The 23756-nt window shown below is 42.1% G+C and overlaps 1 protein-coding gene across 5 annotated transcripts; it reads left to right on the top strand.

The window, feature by feature from the left end:
- The first annotated feature begins 1923 nt into the window (after positions 1-1923).
- LOC120449216 (SOX domain-containing protein dichaete) lies at positions 1924-21562 on the top strand. 5 transcript variants are annotated; one of them, XM_039631583.1, is made up of 8 exons: positions 1924-2415; positions 2478-2721; positions 7119-7960; positions 8100-8263; positions 15022-15088; positions 15150-15277; positions 17448-17542; positions 20344-21562. In XM_039631583.1, exons 3-8 carry the CDS (start codon positions 7245-7247, stop codon positions 20932-20934), a joined length of 1761 nt encoding a protein of 586 aa, XP_039487517.1. In that variant the 5' UTR covers positions 1924-2415; positions 2478-2721; positions 7119-7244; the 3' UTR covers positions 20935-21562. The 5 variants fall into 5 exon arrangements, with proteins under 5 accessions (XP_039487517.1, XP_039487518.1, XP_039487516.1 ...); XM_039631584.1 differs by having other exon boundaries at positions 1924-2721; positions 20362-21562; XM_039631582.1 differs by having other exon boundaries at positions 1924-2721.
- The last annotated feature ends 2194 nt before the right edge of the window (positions 21563-23756 follow it).

Raw genomic sequence — 23756 nt, 5'->3', positions numbered from 1 at the left:
AATGGACACAACCAGTACATAGAGTGCGATAAGGAGGGGTAGAACACAAGAGATAGATAGAGACAGAGAGAGAGAGAGGGGAAAACCGGGTCCAAATAAATGGAACAGTTGCAGTCCATCCATCCATCCAGCCAGCGCGCCCTTCGTCACTCACTCAGTTCGTCAAGTTGGGGCTGGAAAAATGTGCACCATTGTTTGCAAGTTGCAATTGTTTGCCGACAATCGGCAAAAAGGCAGCAAGTACTCCACTTTTCTCAGACTTTTCCACTATCTGGCATGTAGGAAAGGCTTAGGTCATTAGAGTCAAATTAAATTAGAGTGTTAGTAGGAGGTGGTACAAGTTTCATCTGTCAGCAGATACATACTGTTTGCATTTGTCATTAGTTCGTTGTTAATTAAAACGAAGCCCAAGTGCCAGACGACCAAAGCAGAACTCGACTCGACACGACGACAGACTGAATGGAAATCAAAATGCGCTAAAAACCGCCCTAAAAACAATGCCAACACCTGCGTAATGCCCTGGCCCACCCACACCCAAAAACCCTTCACACAAAAAGTCCTGGAACAAAGCCCGACCAAATGGGAATGGAGTTGGGACTGCGGAGTTGCGAGCCGCCGTTGTCCTGGCAACGCCACCAACACCAAAGCAAATTAACAACACAATAATGTCGACATGAAAAATGCAATGCAATGGCAGGCACTTTGCAGGACTATATACAAACCATGATATAAGACCGGTGCAATTATGCACAGGTATACAAAGCTTAAGTTATGGGATTGCTATTCCTTGTGGGTCAAAACACTCGATTGTGTACTGTAATTTTAGTTGTATTTTTATAATAGACTGCTAGAGTTCTGCAATCTAAAATTCTGTAACCGAAATTACTTTAAGTCTAAAAACAAAGTGCTCCAAAGTGGTCTGTCGAGACCCATTTCGGATTATGGCCACCTTGGCCAACATATCCACCATTTTGAGCTTGCGAATTGGCCAAAGGCGAATCGCAGTTGCGGGCCAGATGTCAGGCTCAGATCTGCACAGTTTAGTTCGATTCAGAAATAAATGTCCATTAAGATTAGTTGATTTTGCTTTTGATAGTTTGTTTTTCCCTTTTTATTTTCTTTACTTTTTTGAGTCTATTTGCTGGTCTCTAAGCAAATGCGGTAAATAAACGACAAACTCCCGAAAAGCTCACTCCCAATGGTGGCACCTCTTCCCAGTGAGGAGACCCCAACTTTACCCCCATTTTCCACTTGGCATTTCATGTAACACGAAACCTTCCCCAACCAGAAGCATTCCAATTGGAAACGCCCATCATGCGACTCGTTGCTTAGAGTGAAATGGCTATGGTAGCCAAGTAGCTACTACGTTTGTCTCGCTCGCACGCCCACGCAACACCTGCTCTTGTTGACCGCCCTGCCTCTGCAGTGTCCGTCCCTTTCTGTCTGACATTTTTTGTCTCTGTTGCTCTGCTGGTTTGTGTGTGTTTTTTTTTTGTTCCTGACGTCGCAGTTCTTCGGTTTTTTATTTTTTCCTTCACGAAATGTCACCTGGTCGTTGTGCGGCTCTCTCACCAATACAACGATATTTTTGCTCTCATTTTGGAATTTGTTGTGGATGTAGTTTCTTTGTGAACAGGCTTATAAAAAACATTTAACAAACCAATAAGAAAGAAAGCTCTTGGAAAATGTATTAATCCAGAGCGAGAGAGAACACAAGCTTTTGCAGAGAGGATTTGCTGGCACATGTGTATGAGTATGCGTGTGTGTGTGTGTGTGTGGAGCGATAATGTTACATAGCAGCTGTCTTGCCGCCCCACCTGCCACGCCCCCCGACCCATTGGGCGACCAAAAGACTCGTTTTTTGGCTCGTGTGTTTTTGAAGAGAGCGCGCGCCAAGTTTTTAGTTACGCGTCGGAACGGATCCGTTGAATAGCCGCCAAAGCGCGCTTAGATGCAGCAACAGCCAACTTGGCCAAGAAGAGCCGATCAGCCAACAGCTAGCGACGGTTTTAGCCCCCTCACAAGAAACGGCAAAAAGCAACCAATATTCGCCAATAACTATACAAAGGAAATAAGTAAACGCATAAACAAACTTTTCTCGGTAAATATCACAAAGTAAAAGTGCAAAACAAAGCAAACTTTTCTTCCTCCATTTAACTAAACAATAAAACACAAACCAAATCCCCAAAACAGTGCTCATATGATATCAACTTTCAACGCTCGTTAAGTGCTCACAGAAATCAAACAAAATACAAATCTAAATAAAGCAAAGCGTTTAAAAAAAAAAACAAACAAATCTGGCAACGATTGCGCCATAAAGTTTTGAAATCCTAAGCTACTTACATATTTCTTTTGCATACTTCAAATCAAACGAGCTCCATTCTTTGTGGCATCAACGCAGTGGATGCAGCATAAGTATCTTATCAATGAATGGATAGCAAACAACACACGTCAACATAAACTAGTGATATCCATAGGTTAAAGTGTTCGTCAAACAGATTCGGTTACGAAACAGCTCAAGATCATAAAAGTCAACCAATTCAACATTTTATGGCAGTTCGGAAAGTGGAATTCATAAGCGACAAAAACAAACCATAAACATACATATATTATCCACATAATTCGGTAGTATATTCCGCATATGCTCGTATGCTGCCATCGAATATTTGATTCCAATCGCCGGAAAACGGGAAATTCAAAGGAAATGCAGAACTTTTCGAGGTAAGCTAACACCTAACTTTATGTGCACCAAAATCTTTATAGATTATTTAATTTCATAGTTTTATAACAGAGCTACTTTTATTTCACAAACATAAATTAAGAGAAAATAATTTGATAGAGTCTGAATCCGTAGATTTGAAGTTTCTGTCTTAAGACTGTTTTCCCAGTTAATTTAAAGTACTTCTAGTCAAAGCGCAGGTAAAAATCAATTAAAAATCCCTTCAACCCTTTAACAATTTCATTTAATTTATCGTTCACCGTTCAGAACGCAATTTGAACAACTTTTCTTGACCATCAATTAGGTAAACACGGAGAGAGCTCCACATAATGAGTCTGAGTGCGTCAGATACAAGGGGAATCAACAGATTTTATTGTTTGGATAATTTCAGGATTTTCCTCTTTTCATTTTCTGCGAAATCATTGTCGGAATCTTTATGCCCCACTCGAGTTATGTTTACTTTTGCTTTCGATCTTCCACTTGAATTAAAGCAAGCTCGTTTTCTTTCTCCGAGGAGCATTCAATGTTGTTTGGTTAACTTAATTTCGAACTATATATGAAAACCGACGACGACGACGACGACTCAAGGAATGTGAAAAGCCGCAACAAAAATCGAGTCAAAAAACCCCCAGAGAATTTGAAATGACGCAATTAGAGCAAATAATAGTAGAAGAAGTAGGAGAAAACAAAGTTTGTTTATTAATATTTACCGAAAATATGTGACAACAATTGAATTCAATGTGACGCGCCCCCATATCATATAGAAATCGACTTTGGACCAGCGCACAAAAAACACATTTGTGCAAACAGAGTTTTCTGAAATTATTTTGCGCACCAGATGTCAATCGAATATTTTTTTTTTGTTGAGCCATTGTGTTTGCATTATAAATTTGCTCAAAAAAAAAAGGCTCTATCCAAAGAAGAGTTTGCAAGAATTCTAATTAATACCAAGTTGTAGCTGTAGACTTTGTATCGGTTCGATTGCCCTTGGCACCAACTTGACACTAAACCCGGGGGGGGGAACAGGGTATGTGGTTATCGAGACACTGCCACGTTTACGAGGCGATTGTTGCGAGTGTGAAAGTTCTTAATTACAAACATTAGGGGGCCCAGCGGCTTAGGGCCCTGAGAAGATCCGATCCCAGCGGGGATCTCGGATGACCAAGACGACACTTTTGAATGGAGTTTGTGGTCTGCTGGGACCGAAGATGCGGTGGTGCGGTGGTGCGTATCCGCGATACATTTCAACACAAAGTGGAGACACTTAAAGCTCTACCTGTGTTGAAGACGAGCTGGAAGACCGAAGACCAAAGACTGCAGACTGCGAGACTGCGAGACTCCTCTGCGTGGCAGAAGAATGAGAATGAGCCGAAGAAGAATCTGGCTGGGGGAGAGATCTCGGGCTCAGCATGTGGCTAAGCCGATCATAATTCTTGTTTGACACACCAACAAACGGATGAACAAATGAACGAGGAGCAGCAACAACAAGGCCAACTTGGTTGTAGACTGGCTTCTACTACTTGTATGGCCCCCGAAACTCAAGTGGCCAGCGGGTTCACTTTACTCCTACTGCGATACGAAGTCCGAGATATTCGATTTGCATGAGAAAGCGTCTTGGATAGAAGGTGCCTCTGGTGGGTTATCTATTAAGGCTACTAGATTAACACCCTGCGAAGGCGAAGAGACCCACGCTTTCCAGCTTAACGGTTACATTTCCGTTACAAATAAACATCGCAGATACATTTTTTGTTGGTCTGCACGGCGGTGCAGCGAATCAAAAGGAGGAGCTGGCATATTCACAGCAAATAAAAATATCTGGAGTGCAATTTGTGCACAGCTGGTGGTGCAACCGTCGAATCGGATGGTGGCCCTGTGGTGCAACTGATACTGCAACTGCCACACTGCACCACTGCACCACATCGGAAAAAGTGTCAATTTCATGAAAAATTTCAACAGTTACTAAGTTGTTCTGAATTTTCTTAGTTTTCAAACCCAAGCCCACACAACTATACAATTGATATATGTTTTTGTTTTTATTTTTAGATTTAATAAGTTACATGTATCTTTAGTTAAAAATAAGCCATTCTCAGTTCGTTTTTCTCTGTGTATTCTGCCAATTCGCAACGTAAAAAAGAGGAGCAAAAGTATGGAGGGCAACTTGACAACACAGAAATTTGTTTGCACTCCATAAGGATTACAAATATGCGTGTCCCTTTGCTAACCGCTCCCCATTCCCCCCTTTCCCCCCTTTTACTTTTAAAATAAATTTCATGCTTAATACGCATGCTTGGGCAATTTTTACTTTAACACCAAGTGGTAATGCCCGGAAGCAGTACAGATGTCGCCTCGCATAGCCCAACGCAAGTTATTGACCACGTTGCGTTGCATGGCCAAAAGTGCCAATGAACAGGGCCAAAAGAAAGAGAGGCGAGACTGCGGAATATGGCAGCAGGGAGAAAACTGTCGAATTGGACAGATAAAGATAAATGGTTTCGCACCAGAGTTGGCCACTTCATAAGGCCAAAGTTATGCAAAAATTATTGATGTTTCTGATTTATAAGTTCAAAAAACTTTTCACTAGTTTTATTTACTTAAGGTATGCTTTTACTTTTCCAAAAACTCTATCCTATTAATTCACAAAAGGGCATTGCATTCGCTTTTATAAAACAAACAATTATCATTGTCTTGTACAAGCCTCACAATTTTACTTATACGTTATTTTATATTTTTTTATATATATGTATATGCAAACGCACTTACCTCCTTAAATAAACAATGAGTGTTAAATGTATGCTCCTTTAATAAATATCTGGTAATTATTTCAAGAAGCTCCTCTATTTTTAAAACAGATGAATTTCACATAAAGATCAAGAAATGTGTCAACGGCATTGTTACTTTTGGTAAATTTACCTTTAGCACGTCTATTTAGTGAGTAATCCCAACTGAAAACATGAACCACTTTGTTTATCTTTTAATAAGAACGCTTAAATTTCGGCACTAATTAAAATGGTTATCAATGATTATGATTAAATAAATGAGCACCTTAAACTTGCTAGTAAGTTTGCTGATAAGCATTTACATGAATTTTTAAAGGAACCAATAATGCAAGCCATTCACTCTAATTAGCTGACTAGCCACTCGAATATAATTATATTATTAATTATTCCTGTTTGCGCTCGCCAACAACACCCCTCCCCCTCCATGCTCATTGGGGCATTGTTAATCAATTAACTAATTGATTCGAGCTCTTAAAAGTATGTCGTCTGAGGCCCATTCTTCGGGGACAACAAAAAAAACAATGCTGGAGTGGAGACGTGGACTTCTGGGCCAAAAGAACCCACTTGCGAGCCGCGCTGGCGGCTGCCACCTCAACTCGACCGGAATTGGACTCACTCCTTTTCCGCGCCCATTGTGTGGGCCAAATGTCAACCCTTAAAACCGACCGGGATGCACAATAACACAACAACAAATGAGACGACGACTACGACGACGACGTCGTCGTCGTCCATCCTTTCCATTATGCGACGGGGCACTTGAAATCCATTTCTTTCCCATTTTACATTTTTGTGTACTCTATTTGCACCCGAGCCGCTTGTTTTGGACACGCTGGAATGAGCTGGTCATGTGGCGGTTGATAGGCTTCTGGGTATGGGTCTGGTTCTGGGTCTGCATCCTTTCGATCCCACATGTGCGTGCATTATAAGCGGGATTTACGTGGTCCACTTGATGCCCTGCCCACAGCTCCTTTCCCAAAAAGTGTTAAATACGGCATGGCAGTGGCAGGGGAAGCGGAAAAAATGGGAAAATGGGAAAAGGGGAAACGGGGAAAAAGGGTCAAGAAGCCAGCGTCCGGCTAAACGCTTTCAATTTGCTTAATGGTCCCTTTCGGATTCGCATTCGGGCTCGGATTTCCTCGTCCTCCTCGCCAGGATCTCGAGGACAATCGAGTGCGGGTGTGCCAGGAACATATGCCTCCACTGAGTGCGAATCCTCATCCTGCATGCACATACATATTTGGCCTGCTATTTCGTTGGCATTATCCTCGGCAAATGTGTCATCTGCAGTGGTTATTTGCATGGATTGGACGCTGGTCTCATCTCGAGCAGTTTGGCTGCCCATTTTTTGGCCAGATAGAGTTCCGAGCCATTAGGCTATGCAGAAGCTTAGAAGCATAAAAGGATTTTACGAATGGTATGGGGACACGTGAATTAATTAGGCAAACACAATTTGATATGTAAGGCAGTGATAAATAATAGTGTATAAGATATATTAAGTCACATGAAAAGGAAGTTAAAGAAAACAACATTTTGTTGTAAGGCACAACATTTTTATTTTTACTATTTAATGGAGTTCTAATATTTTATTTATTACTAATATGTATTTAATCACTTCCCTGTAGCACAACGCATCAAAAACTTCTCACCACCACCAGTTCCAGCACCAATAGCTCCAGCACCACCCACTCCGCCCGCCGGCTCGAGGGCCACAGATTGAGGCGCCAAGGAAGCCCGACTCCATCTGCGATATGATGGAACGTCTGTCCACGCACCTGTCGCTCACCGGCCTATCGCTAGCTCATCCCCTGCAAACTCACCTGGGTTCCGGCGGCGGAACGCACCACCTTGGTCAACTGGCGGCGGCGGTCCATCAGCAGCAGCAGCAACAGCAACAGCAGCAACAGCAGCAGCAGCAATCCGACCAGGTACTCGGCCACTCGCACCACGGCCTGCACGGCCAGCAATTGTCGCTGAGCCACCAGCACCACCATCCCCACCAGTCGCCACAGCATCAGCAGCAGCATCAGCACCACCCGTGCAGCAGCAACAGCAGTAACGGTTCCCCAAACGGCTCCACCGGCCTGGGCCTGCATCCCCACTCGGCGCTCCACCTGGCGCACCACCACTCGCAGCTGCATCAGCACCACCCGGCGGGTCAGCAGCAGCCGCAGCACAGCCAGCCGCCGGTGTCCACATCCTCGGCCTCGCACCACAGCCAGTCGCAGGCGCTGAGCCACCAGCCGCACAGCAACGGCAGCTCCCAGCTGGGCGGTGGTTCGGCCAGCGGTGGTGGTGCGGGCTCAGTGGCCGGCGGTGCATCCAACAGCCACCACAGTGCTCCAGCCTCCAGCAGCGTGATGGCCGCCGCAGCAGCCGCCCACCTGCACCACAACTCGCAGGCGTCGCCCATCAGCAATCTGCACCAGAACATGGGCAGCCTCATGAACAGCGGCAGCAGCGCGAGGTGGGTTCTTTCAAATGAAATAAATATATTTAAATTAAATGGATTATTATTTACTTTACATATATAACAAACGTATGAATTTTGTATCTAAGCATGTGGCTTTTAACTTTTTAATCTCTGATTACCCATTACTTCGCAGCGATGTCTTCTTCAGCCTGATGATCCAGAACACAACAAAGCGCCAAAATGAGGAGCACATTAAACGTCCGATGAACGCTTTCATGGTCTGGTCCAGACTTCAGCGGCGCAAGATAGCTCAGGATAATCCCAAGATGCACAACTCGGAGATTTCCAAACGGCTGGGTAAGTTGGATCGTTAGAATATATTACATTATTTTAAAGTTGCAACTACCAAGGGTTTTCAGTTCTTCATAAAGACTTTATAACATATTGTATCACTTCTTGGGCTTATCGTTTACTGGCTTTAAACAGAATGCCTTCAACACTCTGCCTTAAGTCTTAGCCACCAGGAGTGCCTCAAATCTTAGCCACCAGGAGTGGCTCAAATCTAAGCCACCATGAGTGCCACAATTGCCCCTTCAAGCTGTTATTTCCAGAACAAAAACAAACTATTTAAATCCCAACCAAGCTCACTTAAGCATCTCGTTTTGTGTGCGTGTTTTGTATGACGAAAGCCACGAAAGTCTCGGTTATCTGGTGGCAACGTTTCTTTCGAAATGTGTATAATCTGCGGACAAAGGGATGGGCCCCATGGATGGCAATACAAAATGAAATTAAAATGCGGCACACGACCTGCCAATCTCTCGCACCCACTCACTCCCACCAATCTCCAGCTCCATCTCTGTCTCTGTCTCTGTCTTACGCTTATGCAAGTTCAACTAATCAACGTAATACCCAACTGTACAATGGCAATGACAAACCAAAAAACACCCGCCACTCAACGCAACTGTCAAAAGTGACAAGCGGCTGTCAAACAATGAGCAGGAAAGCCAGGAAGAGCAGCGCAGGAAGCTCTTGATTACGCAGAATCACTAAAGGGGTTTGGTCTTGGGATCGACCTTGTCCACAGATCACAGATGCCACCCACCACCACCCAACAGATTAAGTTTGATTCGCCAAATCACGACCGCCTTTGTCTCTCACCCGCTTATGTTAACTAGTTGCAAAGTTAAGTAGTTTACTTTTGGCTGGGCTCAGAGCGTCGCCAGTTAATCCCACGCAAGTCTTATCGGCTCTTTGGCTGTCGCATCTTTTGGGCGTGCAGTTTTCGAGCTGGCACACTGAAAAAAAAAGGTTTCATAATATGGAAAACGTGATCTTGAAAAACTTATTATGAAGACATCATTATTTTAAAAGCTTTGAGCACACTTATTTCTTTAATAATTATTGGAAAGCATTGAATTAATCTAACCTGCTGTTGGCCTTATATGTCCATAAAACAGTTTTAGATATTCAATTATATATAATAAACTATAATATATATAAATTATATATAAATATAATTTTCAAGTGTTTTAATCGATACAATCCTAAAACCTTTACGCTCCGCATTCAGTGTAGTAAATTCAATTTCCATCCAAGCTGCAAACACTCGACACGTGGCAGCCGACAGCCAAGTTCTTTAGCATAACAATACAATGCCAGTTCTTAGGACTACCTTTTTCGATCAGCTCATGCATATTGGATGACAGTCCTATTTTATAGATTGGGCAACTCTCCTGACTAATCAGTAGCTGCTGTCATAACAGTGATAACAAAAAAGAAAAATCCGATTCAAAAACCAATTCGAAACCCAAAGACAAACTCATTTTGGCCAGCATCGAACTGAAATTTGAGGATTTTGCTGGTGTTTTGTGCAATTTTTTAATAAAACTCTACGGGGTTTCCCCCTGGGTAAGAAGTACATGAAAAACTCAACCAGTCAAGCACTCGTTAAATGACTTTTTCTTGCATTTTTATTTAGCCATTGTTGGCGTGGAAACAAAGGCAAATTAAATGCGACTCACTTGCCATCCAGTTGAGCGAACCAAAGAGCAACAACAGGCAAACTCACTGCATCTGAAGGATGCGAACAACGTGAAAGGGGTTTTTTTCCAGCTTCTGGGAGGTGGAGTTTTTCCGTCCAACTCCCTTGAGAACCCCGTTCTCCTTATAAGCCATCCATTGATTGTACATCCATTTGGCGCTCCAAGTCCAATTCTCTGCCAATGCCAAGAGTTCAAGTAAACATATCGATGGGATGCAGCAAACTTAAATACAATTTAGAGGCAAACTTGAATTTCGAATTATTTTCTTTCGATTTCTTTTTTTTTCCAGCGCTGTTATTGTTGATATTGTCGAGCTGCAAAGCTTTTGTTCGCCTTTCACATTTTCCTTTTTAGTCCGCTTTTTGGCAAATCCATTATGCGAATTGACAGCTCCTCTCGCTCGTCCTCTCGCTTTCAGTAATATTTGCTGTCAGTTGCAGTCTTTGTTAAGTTTGTTTAGAGCGGGCGGAGTATCGAGGGGGTGGTGGTGGTGGAGGGGCAGGAGCTCGGAAAATTCTTTTGTGGCAAAGGTGGAACTCGGACAGAGTGGGCCAAAACTGAACTGTCAGCCACCTGGTTGTTCGAAAGTATGACCGCGAGACCAGGGATTGTCCTTTACATGCTACGTATTTAACCATTTCGGGTTTTTCTTTCAGAAATAAATATTTTCCTTTAACTTGTACAAGAAATTGTGTTCTTGGCAGGCTAAACTAAGACTTTGAAAAGCATTTTAAAATATAACTATTACTTTGAAATATAAAAGTGATTTTACCTGCCTTTTATAGCGACTCGTGTATTTACAAAAGGATTTGAAACACGTCTTAAGTTGCAATCCCATTAAATGCTTAAAATATTATTTACAAGTGCCCATACTTTTATAATAGGTACCGCCACATTAAACAAACATTCATTTATGTCAGCTTTCACTGTACTTATCACTTCATCTATGTCATTTAAAATCTTTCATTACACCACAACAACCGAACAAAAACGATTTATTTAAATAAACAAAGCAAACAAAATGAAAATTAAAATGAGAGAAAAAGAACAGGGGGGCGTAAAAAGGAAAGCAGAAGCAAGCATTTGCCACATTTACACAAAATGTCAAAGTTTTTTGCACTTGAAAAAGTTAAGCCAACATTCAATTAAATGAATAATTCAACAACAACAACAACAACAGCAATAACAACAACGACAAAGGCCACGCTCATTATGAGAGGAATTGCCAAACAGAAAAAGCACAAAAAGCCGCAAGATGATGGCCGAGGAAGAGGAGGCAAAATAACTGTGGCATAAACAAAGGCGCCACAAAAAATGGCGGCGCGAAAGCTACTTTTTTACCACAGTGCGACGCAGATGCCACGCAAGCGACAGAAAGAGACGGGGCGTGCGCGTGCGAGCGAGAGGGCCCCATACAGCGGCTACAGTGGAGTGGCTCTTCAGCTTCAGACGCCGTCGCCGCTGGCGTTGCCATTTATTTTATACGCCAAACACAAAAAAAAAAAAAATTAACAAACAAAAAAGCTCACAAAAGACTGGATAAAATTGTATATACATATATATGAGTGGGTAAAATAAAATAGAATAAAATAAAATGAAATGAAATAACAATTCAGTGCTGTGCGCGGGCTTAATTGAAATTGTAACTGTCATTAATTACTGTCTGGAAATTTGAATTACCAACAACCAGAGCGGTGGCACAAACAAAAGGCGACAGCAGCAACAACAACACCTCATGCCTTTCGTGGAAAAGTCCTTCGCACTGCGTTTTGTATTTTCGCAAATAATTGAAAAACCTGTCGATTCGACAATGTTCTTTATTTTTAATCAAAGCTCCAGCCTCTCCGGCGGGAATATTTAATAATGGCAGACAAAGCCGAGGAGAGTTGGTTGAATGAGCCGCTAGAAGCGGCGCAACAAAAGGCCCAAGGAGCAGGAACAGGCGCAGCAAAAATGCCAAACAATCACAAAAGGTCGAACTCAAGCCTTTGCCCACACCCTCGAACCCCCTTTTGTTGTTTAATAAAATGCAAACAATTGATTAGTTTGCAATTGGAAAAAGCTTTCGAGTAGGCGTTTACGTGGGCGGTGGGCCATTGGACCGTCGGGATGTTGGGTGGGCGTGAAGGTTACGACGCTGCCTGCCAGTGGCAACTGACAGGTGGAAGACGAGTGTGTTTAATGGGTGGAAACAGAAAAAATTGACGGGGACTTTAGGAAATTGTAAACAAAGCTCTGCTGCACCCCTTACTCTTTAGATAAAGGGTATATCATGGCAATGCCAGGGTAAATTACTTGGTACTTGCTTGATCACCAAAACACATATCCTTCATTTAGGTGAAGATCACTTCGTTTTTACAACACCTCTTAAGTATGCTACATAATTTACCTATCACATGATAAAACACTTTTATTTGAAGTTTTCATTTGCTTTATTTTAATCGAACGTGTTATTACAAGAAGATACAGATATTGATAGATGTTACTTTGGTTTGTTTGCAAGTTCTAGATCATATTTTTTTTAAATATATAAAAATTCAAATATGCTGTATAATATTTAAAGATATCAAAAGGTGCACCTTTTGACAGGGAAGCTAGAAGACACCACTTAATTATTAAGTAGAATATTACCTTACTTCCATCTGCAGATTTAACCTTTGAGAAACAAGACATTGTTTAAGTGCCAGTGTGAGAAGTTTTTTCCCTACCCACTAGTCCAGCCAGAACTTGGGACTTATTCTCACGACTGCCGCAACAAAGAACCAGCAAATAAGCCAGATTTCGAGTGACCAAGCGGGGAGGGCAAGGAAAATGGAGAAAACTCCCAACGCTCCACCTAAGGCCATCAAATTGCTGGGCAAACAAGTTAATCTGTGGTCGCGTTATGAGTGGGGCCCCCACTAAACTAAGCCACCAGCAGAAGAGAGGCTAAGTAATCCCATAAGTAGCCCGATTGTCCGGGTGAGTGGAAAGTGTAACTGCCGGACCCAAAAAAAAAAAAAAAGAAGAACCCACACAAACTAGAAACTGCAACTGGTGATGGTGATGGTCAAATATTTGCTCTGTGGGTTAGGCGAACGAAACGTGCAACGTTTCCAGGCCGGAAAAACTTGTTAATTGTAACAGAAAGAGTCTCGGAAATATCTCGCAACTGCCAAGTGCTGGCTTGTTTTTCGTATCAATTATTAAGCTGGTCAACCAGCCGGTGAGGAGAAAATTCTCGGACTGCCTTGCAGTGCTGAAATGGTGAAGTGCTGGAGTTGTCTGTTTGGCCAAGGGGCGCCAACATCATAGACATTGGGCAAACATAGACATTGTCATTGTCATCCTTTTGTGGGTCTAGTTTATTCAACTGCTCAACTTGTATCTACAAGTATGCCCCCATCTATGTCCACCGGCTGCTGGTCTTGTTTATTATTATGTCCAGGGCGCCTTTGCACCGCCTCTCTCTTCCCACATCCACATCAACATCCATATACACATCCACATCCCCATCTAAAGCCCCCCAAACAATCCATTCTCTCGAAGGTGTCGTCCCCAGAAGGAGAGTTGCTCATTTGATGGCCAGTTGGGCCCTTGGCACTGTCAATGTATCTATAAATTAGTATTTTACCATTATGAGTGGGTGCAAGTGGAATGGGGATTGGGATGGGGAGTGGGAGTATGGAGTATGGAGTATGGAGCATGGAGTTTCGGGAGGCCTTTCAGCCTTTGTATTGGCCTTATTGTTATAGTTTTCGTTGCCTGTGTGGGCCTCAGTCCAAGTCTGGCTCTGACACTCGATTCGTTTCCTCCTCGACCAAGAAGAGACTTCCAGTTGGCCCTGTCATCGTTGTCTGTCATAACAATGCCGCCGGTGTGTGTTAGTGACTGGCTTTTGTGGCCAAGTGTGCATGTGACATTATTCTGGCTTTGTGTCCGCCTGACAAGCCACTAAAATTACACGTTATAACTAATTAGCGACTTGCCCCCCACACACACACACACTCGCACACACCAAGTGATTCCCAGGCAATTCATCAAGTAATTTACTTACAATATGTCAACAATTTCTTCGGTTTTCTTAGCTGATTACGGAATTACAATCGTTTGCTTGGGCGAAAAGTATAGGTTTTGAAATGTACCATCTATGTATTACAAACATTTTTTTATGAAGATGTAAAATTTATTACAATTAAAATAAAATAAAATTTAAGTAGTGGCATTTATGACTAACTGAAATCCTTAATGATTAAGTGCAAGCCAACAACATAACTTCACTTCTGTAGGCAATACCTGCTCAGCCAACCAAATCCAGTGTCATCTTTAAACTCCCCAACTGCTTAACTGGTTAGAAGGTCCTTGTTATTGTGCAAACTCCAGTACTGCAGAGCTCATCGACTCATTCTCTCCTTGACACCATGTCCCCTCATCAGCCGTCGTCATATGACACATGTCATTATAACGTTTTACATTAACTTAAAAACATTTGCAATTTCCAAACACACAATGGACGATCCACAGCCAGAATGGAAGACCTGCTTCCACGAAAGCAACCCCATGTGCCACTTACGAGTATGCGATGTCTCCTCATAGGATGTGTCCTTATAGGATGTGTCCTTGCTTGTGTACCGCACCGCACACACACACAAAGTATCTGTGTGGTGGCACGTGCATCTGTGTGGGAGTACCTTGTACACATCGTGGCCAACGCCCTCAAGAACGTTTCTATGTTTCTCCTGCGACCCCTACCCGAAATTAGAACCCGAAACCACCTGCTGGGGCTCTGGCACAGAGCTCGTCTGGATTCGAAAAGGGGAACCCCGAACAATGGCGGGTCAGAAAGAGACGGCTAGTGGACTGCAGAGTGAGACAACACACAACCACTGACAGCGACATTGTTTGCTGTTATCCTTGGTGCACAGACAAGACAAGTTTTTGGGGATCGGATGGTGAACCCGATCCCCAACCCGACTTTATGTTTATGTGCGACAGCTTTTCGAGAGTGCACTCCAATGGTTGTAGCCAGATTTCCGACAAGAGCTTCGAGAGCAAATGTATCTAATGGATTAACGAGTTATTTCGATTTTCCAGGTGCCGAATGGAAGTTGCTTACCGAGGAGGAGAAACGTCCGTTCATCGATGAGGCCAAACGATTGAGGTGAGCTTGAACTAATTGATTATACTTGAGGATTACTAACTTAAGGATTCCTTTTCAATAGGGCCATGCACATGAAGGAGCATCCGGACTACAAATACAGACCGCGACGAAAGCCAAAAGCCCTGAGACGCGATGGCTATCCCTATCCAATGCCATATCCATCTGTGCCCGTGGAGGCGTTAAGAGCGGGTAAGTCCACGACGTAGTTTGCCACACATTAAAATTATTCATTAAAAGCCGCTTGAGTTATAAGAAATTCACTTTTCCCCCAAAACACACACACATCACTTTAGGAAAACTCTTTTCATAGTTAGGAAAGCCCGCGAATTATGTCAAAAACTACCACATTAGAAACCACGAAAATCCATAAAGCAAAGCGCCAAGCATAATAATAAGTGAGTAATATGCAAACTAGCGGCAGAAGCACAAGACAAATGCAAATTTGACACGAAATAAATAGGATTTGGGGGTATGAGTCAATGCCAAAACTATCCCCCCAACTATCCTTTATAGCCGCAGTATGGCACCACCACCCATCTGGCTGACAAACTGTGAAGTCATCATCCTGGCTTAGCAACTCATTCGACTGGCTGGAGAGGATCGGGGTAAAGGAGCACCACACAGAGAGACAGACAGACAGGGAAGAGCCATGTGACATGAGCCATGAGCAGGAGCATAAGTTTCCATTCATGATTTTCTATGGTCATGAAACGGGGAGTGGAAATGTGAAAATGGAACTGGAACTGGCAGTGGAAGTGGGTGGGTTGTATGTAGTTTTTGGCCGCCGGTTGGAGGTTTTAAATTAGCATTTGTCACGTTTTTTGTCTTTCACCCCGAGCGGTTGTTATCCCGGCCATGAGCCTGGGCCCTCAATTTAACGCAAGTTTTCTCGGTTTAAGTTGGTCTCCTTTCCCTTCCCTTCACGAAGCTGGATGATTTATGCCCATCGGAAATGATAATAAAAATGCTAGGAAATGCGTAATAAATAAAGCGAATTAGTCTATTTAGTTGCCTCGTGGCTACCCCATCAGTGCACTTTGTGTAAGGAAGGGGATTTGGAAAGCTAAAAGTGCAGTCAACTGTGGAATTACTTAAACATAAGTATATCGCAAGAATTAGTGTGAGGAATAAATAAAATCTGGGCATAGATATAAACCAAAATACATTTAACTTAATTTTAAGCTCTGCTTGAGATGTCTTACACAGTTTAAGACAATTATTCTTATAAGATGGTATCAGATGGAAGTCCACTTAAAACCCCTTCTATGAAATTCCAAACAACAGAGCTTCCGTTTGTTTACTGCAACCGGTCATTACAAAAAGATGGACAACAATGGATCAACAACCTAATCCGCTATTATCATAATAACAATGATGGATGGCAGCCAAAACCGTCGCTACTTGAAATCGCCAAAGAGTTGAAAAGAAAGAAATCTTTCAGATAAATACATTGTGTTTTTCTTGCGCTCGATGGAAACTTTGTTGTCTAAGCGAATTTAATTGCTCGTTGGAAGATCCAAATTCGGTTGGACGCGGACTCTCAATCAAATCCATAGCGCCATAGCATCAATGAAATAAATGCTGAATACTTTCAATAAGCGGCGCCTGTAATTATCAACTTGGCCACAAAAGGCCAGAAGAGCAGATGGACGACTACCGTTTAGGGCAATTGATAATGACTTCCAGGCATCTACCAGATACGTAGATACTCTTTCTCTCACTCTTTCTCTACGGATCTGACACACTCATTTCCAAGTGAAATAGCTGATTCAGCGCCCAATTAAACGGCGATGGCGACCCCGAAAGAAAAATGATTATTTAAACGAAATGAAAGAGTTGACCGAACAAAGAACGCAAATATTTCGAGTGGCAATTATTTTAAACACACACCAAGGCAACCTCAAACTGAGCCGCAGCGAAGCTGCATTTCAAGTCCAAGTCGAGATGCACAGTGGTGTGAAATTCACATTTTAAAAGAAACTTTAACTATTGGGAAATTTAATTAGAATATTTGGAAATTAATATAAGGAACAAAGTTGCAAGTTGTACCATTAACTATGTTTTTTCTGAACCAGTAAATTGCAACGGAGTTAATATTTGGTTTATGTTTCTAAGCAAGCGATGTATTTCTTTGAAATGCCTAACTTTAATATTATTATATTATATTATATTATTATTATATTATTTAGTGACTGAAGGTGATATGTGTAGTTGTATACTTAACACCTTTTATAATCAATATTACCACCGTGCTTGCAACGCAGTGATAATTGATAAAGCCCTTTTTCCTTAACCCCTTCCCATCCTTAACCCCTCTGAAAACTGAATTCATCTCCGATGTTGTTCGCTTCACTTGCAGGCATTACGCCCGGTTACTTTGCTCCCGGTCCCACAGCGGCTGCCTATCACCTGGGCAGCCATCTCGGCCAGACATCGACGCCAACCACGACGCAGGTGAGTCCCGCTGCCCAGCACCCTTTCCACCTTTCCACCTTGCCCCCTTCACCTTTCGACCCCTCTCCACCCCCTCTCCATGGACCTCAAGTGCCACCGTGTCCATCAAAACGGCTGAACGGTAGCGGAGACCAATTACAGACATATATACGAGTATAGTGTGTAGTGTAGTGTGTGCACTTGGGCGGAGGTTACTGCGGCGGGTTGCCTTAATAACATAATTACAAACTCCTACGGAAGACGCCCACTTTAAAAGGCGGAAAACATGCCTGCGATGCACCGAGAGAAATAAGATGGAATTCGGGTTATTTTCAGAACAATAGCTAACACAAACATCTTGAAATATAAAGTGGTTAAGTAGAAAAGCATTACTTTTCCTATAAATTGGGACGCATTATTTATAGCCAACATTTTCTGGAAATGTAGTATAGATCATTAGGAAACTTTGTGCCATGATTACCATTAGAATATCCGAAAAACTACATTATATGATGATTTAGAAAGCGATTACATATTTTTCTCGGTGCATCTGTGACTAGGCAGGCGCAAAAGCGGTTGATCCTGGCCCAATTGAGTTTTCTGACACGTCATGCCAAAGGATTTGGCCGGCAAGTTGTCATTACATGTTTAGCGGTTCCAGGGAGTGGGGGTTCCCCGTTTTCGGACAGATCGAGTTGATAAACAAGGGCAGGCGTGTCCTGAAAAAAACAAACAAACTCGGACAGGTGGGACGTGTGATCGTGAATCGAATCGTGAATGTCCTCAGAAGTGGAACAGCTGCCCCGAGGAAAGCTGCTCTGCAAGGATGGTTGTATGGTTGAGCCATAGCCAAAGTTTGGGCCTTTGTGCCTCCATCAGGTGGTCAGCTACCCATGCCCAACTTCAATTGATTAACAAAGCCCATTAAAAGCCATGACTCTCGGACTCACGACTAGCGACCATTGTCCATTCTGTTCAGGGGCATGTACATATGTAATTCTCGGGGCGATGCCTATTTCACTCCGTGATTGATGTGGCGTTGCAGATGCGGCGCGGGTGTTGAAGGTCTGGCATTAACATTTGCTGGATAATAACACACATCGCTCCGTTCCTCCGCCATAATAATAGACTAAGTTTAAGCCAAACAAATCTCGATGTTGAGTGATGGAATGAAGGAGCATTGGTGTCCGTAGGAAAATTGCATAGTGGGCGGGTCTCAAACCTCTGACATGGCAAATTGCTGACAGCATTCCTGCTTACGAGTATATTTGTATGAGAACTTTTACATCGGCTTTTAGCTTTCATCATGGAGCACTTGGATTAATAGCTTAATATTAATAGTGTAAATAAATATAAAAAAGGCAGAATTTAACTTGTTTTAATCAGAAACAATCTGGATCTTTTAAAAGAATATGTTTGCTGGTTATCCAAAAAGGGTTTTAATTGGACTCTAGAGGGATATTTCTAACAGGTAGTCTTGCTCATACTTCTACTTCCATTAATTGATCGTTCAAAATCCACTTAAAAAACACTTTGTTGACACAGCTGCTGCTGAATTCCTGACTAAACACTAAAGTGTCATCCTGGCCCACCTGCCCTAAAGAACCAAGTTGCGTAACCCACTCGGCCAACAAGGGGTTCTAAACCAATTAACTGGCACACGGATAAGTAACCGGAACCTTTGCCCAACGAGAAGACAAACAGAATATTCACTCGTTAATGCGATGGATCAAAATATTTACGAATCCACACTAATTCCCAATTGGGTGCAAATCAAATCAAATTGTAATCCAAAACGCTCTCGGCACCAGAGACAAGCCAGAAAAACGAGGGAAGCAAAGGAATTGGGGAGGCCAGGATGACGATGGTGAGGAGTTTGCTGATGATGATGTGTTAACAACATAATTATAGCCCAGAGCCAAGTGTTTGGTTCGCTTCGAAAAAAAGGGGAGCGCAGTGCACAACCCCTCGGCCGCCAGCAGCAACCACTCAAAACAAAACGGAAATGAAGCAAAACAACCCTCTGATGTGCTTAGTACCCGTTAACATTCACATTTTCATTCACTCATACCCATTCCCATTCCCATTCCAATTGCAAGAATCTCGCATCAACGAGAAGAACTGGCAACTGGTGTAGCAATGAAAAACGTATTGCAAATCAAATAAAATTAAATTGAGACCGTTTCAGTTTCGCAGTGAGGGGGAGGCGCAGCTGGGGTTGTTTTCCGCCTTGGCCACAATTAGTTGGTCAAATAAAGCCGCAAAAGTGTTAAGCAATTTGCACTAATCAGAAGGTTAAGCACTCCAGTTGTCTGCGGTTGATTTGGCTCAAATTAAGTGGTTTCGTTTGAGGAGCTAAGGTGATGGTTTCCATGGCGTCCTTAGATGTTGTACAATAGGAATCACCCAGTTATCTTTTATTGATTTTTGCAGTTTGAAGGCTTTTTGCTTGGTTACATTTTAAAACCTATTGATATGGTTTCGATTCGCTGTGATAACGATGGTAAAAAGCTTAGGGTGAACTCAATATAAATATTCAAATGTTGTTATGCAGTTAATTTATAATTAGCCTTTGGTGTTTAAAAGTTCACAGCACGTACAAATTATTAAAATAAATAAATATATCATAAATTTGTATACGTATATATGTAAATTTTAAAATATTTATATACTAAGTTCTATAAAAGGGGAAACAATAGGGACTTTGGGATGCCTATACCATTGCTAAAGGGTTAAATGCTTTTATTTCTTATTTTAGCATTTAAATGAGATGTTTTTTAAAAATTGAACTAAGTAGTAATGTCGTTGCCTGTTCTTCACAGGCCACCCTCTCCGGTCAGATGGACAAGTTCGCCCTGGAGCGCAGCTCGTATCTGAGCAACTCCTCGCAGGCGAGCGCCTACAGCGCCTACTTGGACCCCAGTGTGCTGACCAAGGCGTACTTCGACTCCAAGATGTACCAGGATCGGGCGGCCAACTATGCCTTCGACATATCCAAGATCTATGGTGCCCAGCAGCATGCAGCAGCCCACCACCAGCAGCAACAGCAGCAGCAGCAACAGCAGCAGCAACAGCAACAGCAGCAACAGTTGCTGCTCAGCGGGGGAGGGGGCAGTGGCGGGGGTGGCAGCGCCAGCTCGCACAACAACAACAGCAGCAGCGGACTGGATGAACGCGATGCCACGCCCCAACTGGAGGCGGTGGACTCCAAGCCGCACCTGCATTCGCCCAGCGACGTGGGTCTGGACTATGCCCAATATGCCCAGCAATACGGCGGTCAATTGGCATCGGCAGCGGCAGCGGGTGGTGCAGTGGGTGGTGGTGCTGCAAGCGCTGCCGGGGGAGCGGCGGGCGGTGGGGGTGGTGGCGCCACCGCCGCGGACTTTCGGCGACCGCTGACGGTGATCTTCTGACCACCATCTTCCAATGGCAGCGAGGAGTTGAACCTGTCTATGACCTAGGAGCAAGAAAGGGGATCACTCCTCTTCCGTTCGCAATTCTGATCAGGTTTATCTGAATCGGTCGGAAAAGTTATGCACTTTCCCGAAAGTTTGTAACCTTTTCTCTTTTAAATAAATGTATTATTGGTGCAACTTCAACCGATTTGTGAGCCTCACAACTTTATCAGAATTTTCGAACGCCAAGCGAGTGGAAAAATCCCCGAGAGGATATAACGAAAAGGGTAACACGAATATAACCGAAAATGCGAGATTAAAGTTAAACGTAGCCAACATTTACATTTAAGTCTCCAGTTGTAAACTAAACTTAAGCTTTGTTAAAATAGAGCAAGCGCAAAAATGTGGAGAGGGGACCGAGGGGTAGGATATGAAAATCGGTTCAGAGAGGCAAAATCACTTGGGAAAAAACAAGGAGAAAATTTCAACAAATTGAAGAAACAACGAGCGGTGCAATTTTTTATGTTTTAAACGCAGATCGAAGTGCATAGCATAAATTTAAAATTAAATTTAAATGTATTTAAATTCTACACTAAACACACACAAAACCAAGCGAAATACACACAAGATATATACATACATCAGAAACCAGAAAAAATCAAAAATCAAAAAATTACAAATAAAAAGTAAAAGAAGCATTGTCATCAGCAGCAAATGATGAATTTTTTTTAATAAGTGGAATGAGTATTTTTCAAATTAAAAACAAAGGAAAACATAAAAATCAAAATAAAATGTTTATAGATTCAAGTACTCCTTAATTTCTTTATAATTTAATTGAAAAGCAAACAGTTTTAATTAAAATTAATTAATTGCCTTTATCATTGTTATCCACATCGTGGCATTCGTGTGGGCGGAAGTGGGTGGCGCTGGCAAGAGTCAAGAGCGCTAAACGCGTCCTAATGACGGCAACTTCTGGCCAATCAGGTTGACAAAATGCAGCGGAGCAAACTGAATTGCTCAAGCAGCCGCGGCAACTTAACGCTCAAGTTTGAGCGCTGCTGCGAAATTACCGTTGGCCACTAATTAATGGGCGCGCGCAAGTTGAGGTGCAAAAATCCAAGTAAATTTAATTAATTTTACGCTCTCTTAGCCGCCGGCAATTAGTGGTAATTGTGGAAGTAAGTCCATAAACTCTTGGGGTAGATTGAAGCCAGAGTTGTCGCATAAGGCTGGCTCACTTAACAAATATTTTGCCCCATAGGAAGTGTTCTAGTCGAAGGGTTTCTTATTTAAATTAAAATTTGTTTTTTGTTTTTATATGTGAAGATACTTCAACTTTTGCTGTTGTTCTTATTATTTAATTATCATAATACATTTTAAATCTACATGACTTACGCATTTTACATTTTTCTAGAGCGACACCTAGCGGATTACATTCGACTCTGACAAATTTCGTTTACGCCATCTAGCCACTGTCAACCCATTCTGCCGATAGGTGTCGCCTTTATCAATGTGTAGAAATTCTATGTCAAATTTGTGTACGTTTGCTAGCTTCCCGTACCGTCGCCAGATGGCGCGTGTATTTGAAAATTAATTGAAAATACAGTGTACACTCCGCACAGTGAACTTACCCCAACATATGTAAGTCTAGTAGATACCAATCTTAGCAAGGAATAAACTAGTTAAATATTAAAAAATTTTAATGTTCTTAAATTCTCATTTAATATGTACAATATTGCTGTAATTTTCATTCTTTAATTCCGTTTACCAACGATCTAAAAAAAAGTTTAAATAAAATAATAATATTTTCTCAACGCAACAACAAAACGGTCCATTTATGTGAAACAAGGACACCTCAAAGATTTTTAACTATTAACTTTACCAATGTGAATAGATAGTACACTATAAATATTATTTTAGGTATGTTAAAACTGGTTTTAAGTAACTTTATGGAACCTTCTCTCTATTTTCATTCTTTCATTTCTTGATTATATTAAACTGCCTTCGTTAGTCAGAGATTTAAATGTGATAAAATACACATCAAAATTCAATTGTCTCAGTCTGATTATTTTCCAAAAAGTTTTCTCGCTTAAAATAAAGTTAACTGCTTTTAATTTTCCAAAGCCACCCACTATTCTTATCAGCCTCCTCATTCGACTGCTTCGCATTTGGCCTCATTTAAAACACAAATCACGATTAGCACGGACACATTTCCCACTTTTGGTCAGGTGAACCCAAAGCGAAAAGAAAGTAGGAACACACGAGATATGTAGAAAGAGGGGCGTCGCTCTGCCAGAGTTGGCAAAAATTTGTGCGACGCTGTTAAATCCATAAATTATTGCAACTAAACGCAGCAAACAATGCTGCGGTGGGTCATGTAAAAAAAGCCCAAAATTATGACTGCAGTGGTGAGAAAATGAGGATGCGTTATAGAAGAAGAAGTGATGAGAATCTAGACATTAAGCTACTAAGCGTTTTTATACCACTACAAAAACGATAAAATATAAAAAAAAAAAAATCGTGATCTCATTTTTAAAATATTATATATTTTACCTAGTCTGGAAAATTTTAAATATTAATATTAATGTATTGTTCAAACTTTCAAAATAGCTCATAGCGTATGCATACGAATAAGCTTTAAACATAATTTAATTTTTTAAAATACCCTAATACTCAAATTTTTCCCACTACGGTAAACTATGATGACCACTACTACATTCACTTCCTGTGCCTCATTGTCCTGGAAGATGACCGCATAATAGGGCCAGCCATAATGTCCATTAGGAGGGGACAAATAAAGGAATGCCGAGGTCCCCGAGCCGAATATCCTGCTCCTCTGC

Source organism: Drosophila santomea, chromosome 3L, assembly GCF_016746245.2.
Source record: "Drosophila santomea strain STO CAGO 1482 chromosome 3L, Prin_Dsan_1.1, whole genome shotgun sequence".
NCBI classification, from domain to species: Eukaryota; Metazoa; Arthropoda; class Insecta; order Diptera; family Drosophilidae; genus Drosophila; species Drosophila santomea.
Note: the sequence above shows the minus strand (reverse complement) of the source record. Positions and strands in the feature narration are given on the sequence as shown.

What these genes read in the sequence shown, in the direction of transcription:
- LOC120449216 (XM_039631583.1), top strand. Translation starts at nt 7,245, where the DNA reads ATGATGGAACGTCTGTCCACGCACCTGTCGCTCACCGGCCTATCGCTA. An exon ending in AACAGCGGCAGCAGCGCGAG is followed by an intron (nt 7,961 to 8,099) that starts GTGGGTTCTTTC and finishes ATTACTTCGCAG; the next exon opens with CGATGTCTTCTTCAGCCTGA. An exon ending in GATGAGGCCAAACGATTGAG is followed by an intron (nt 15,089 to 15,149) that starts GTGAGCTTGAAC and finishes CCTTTTCAATAG; the next exon opens with GGCCATGCACATGAAGGAGC.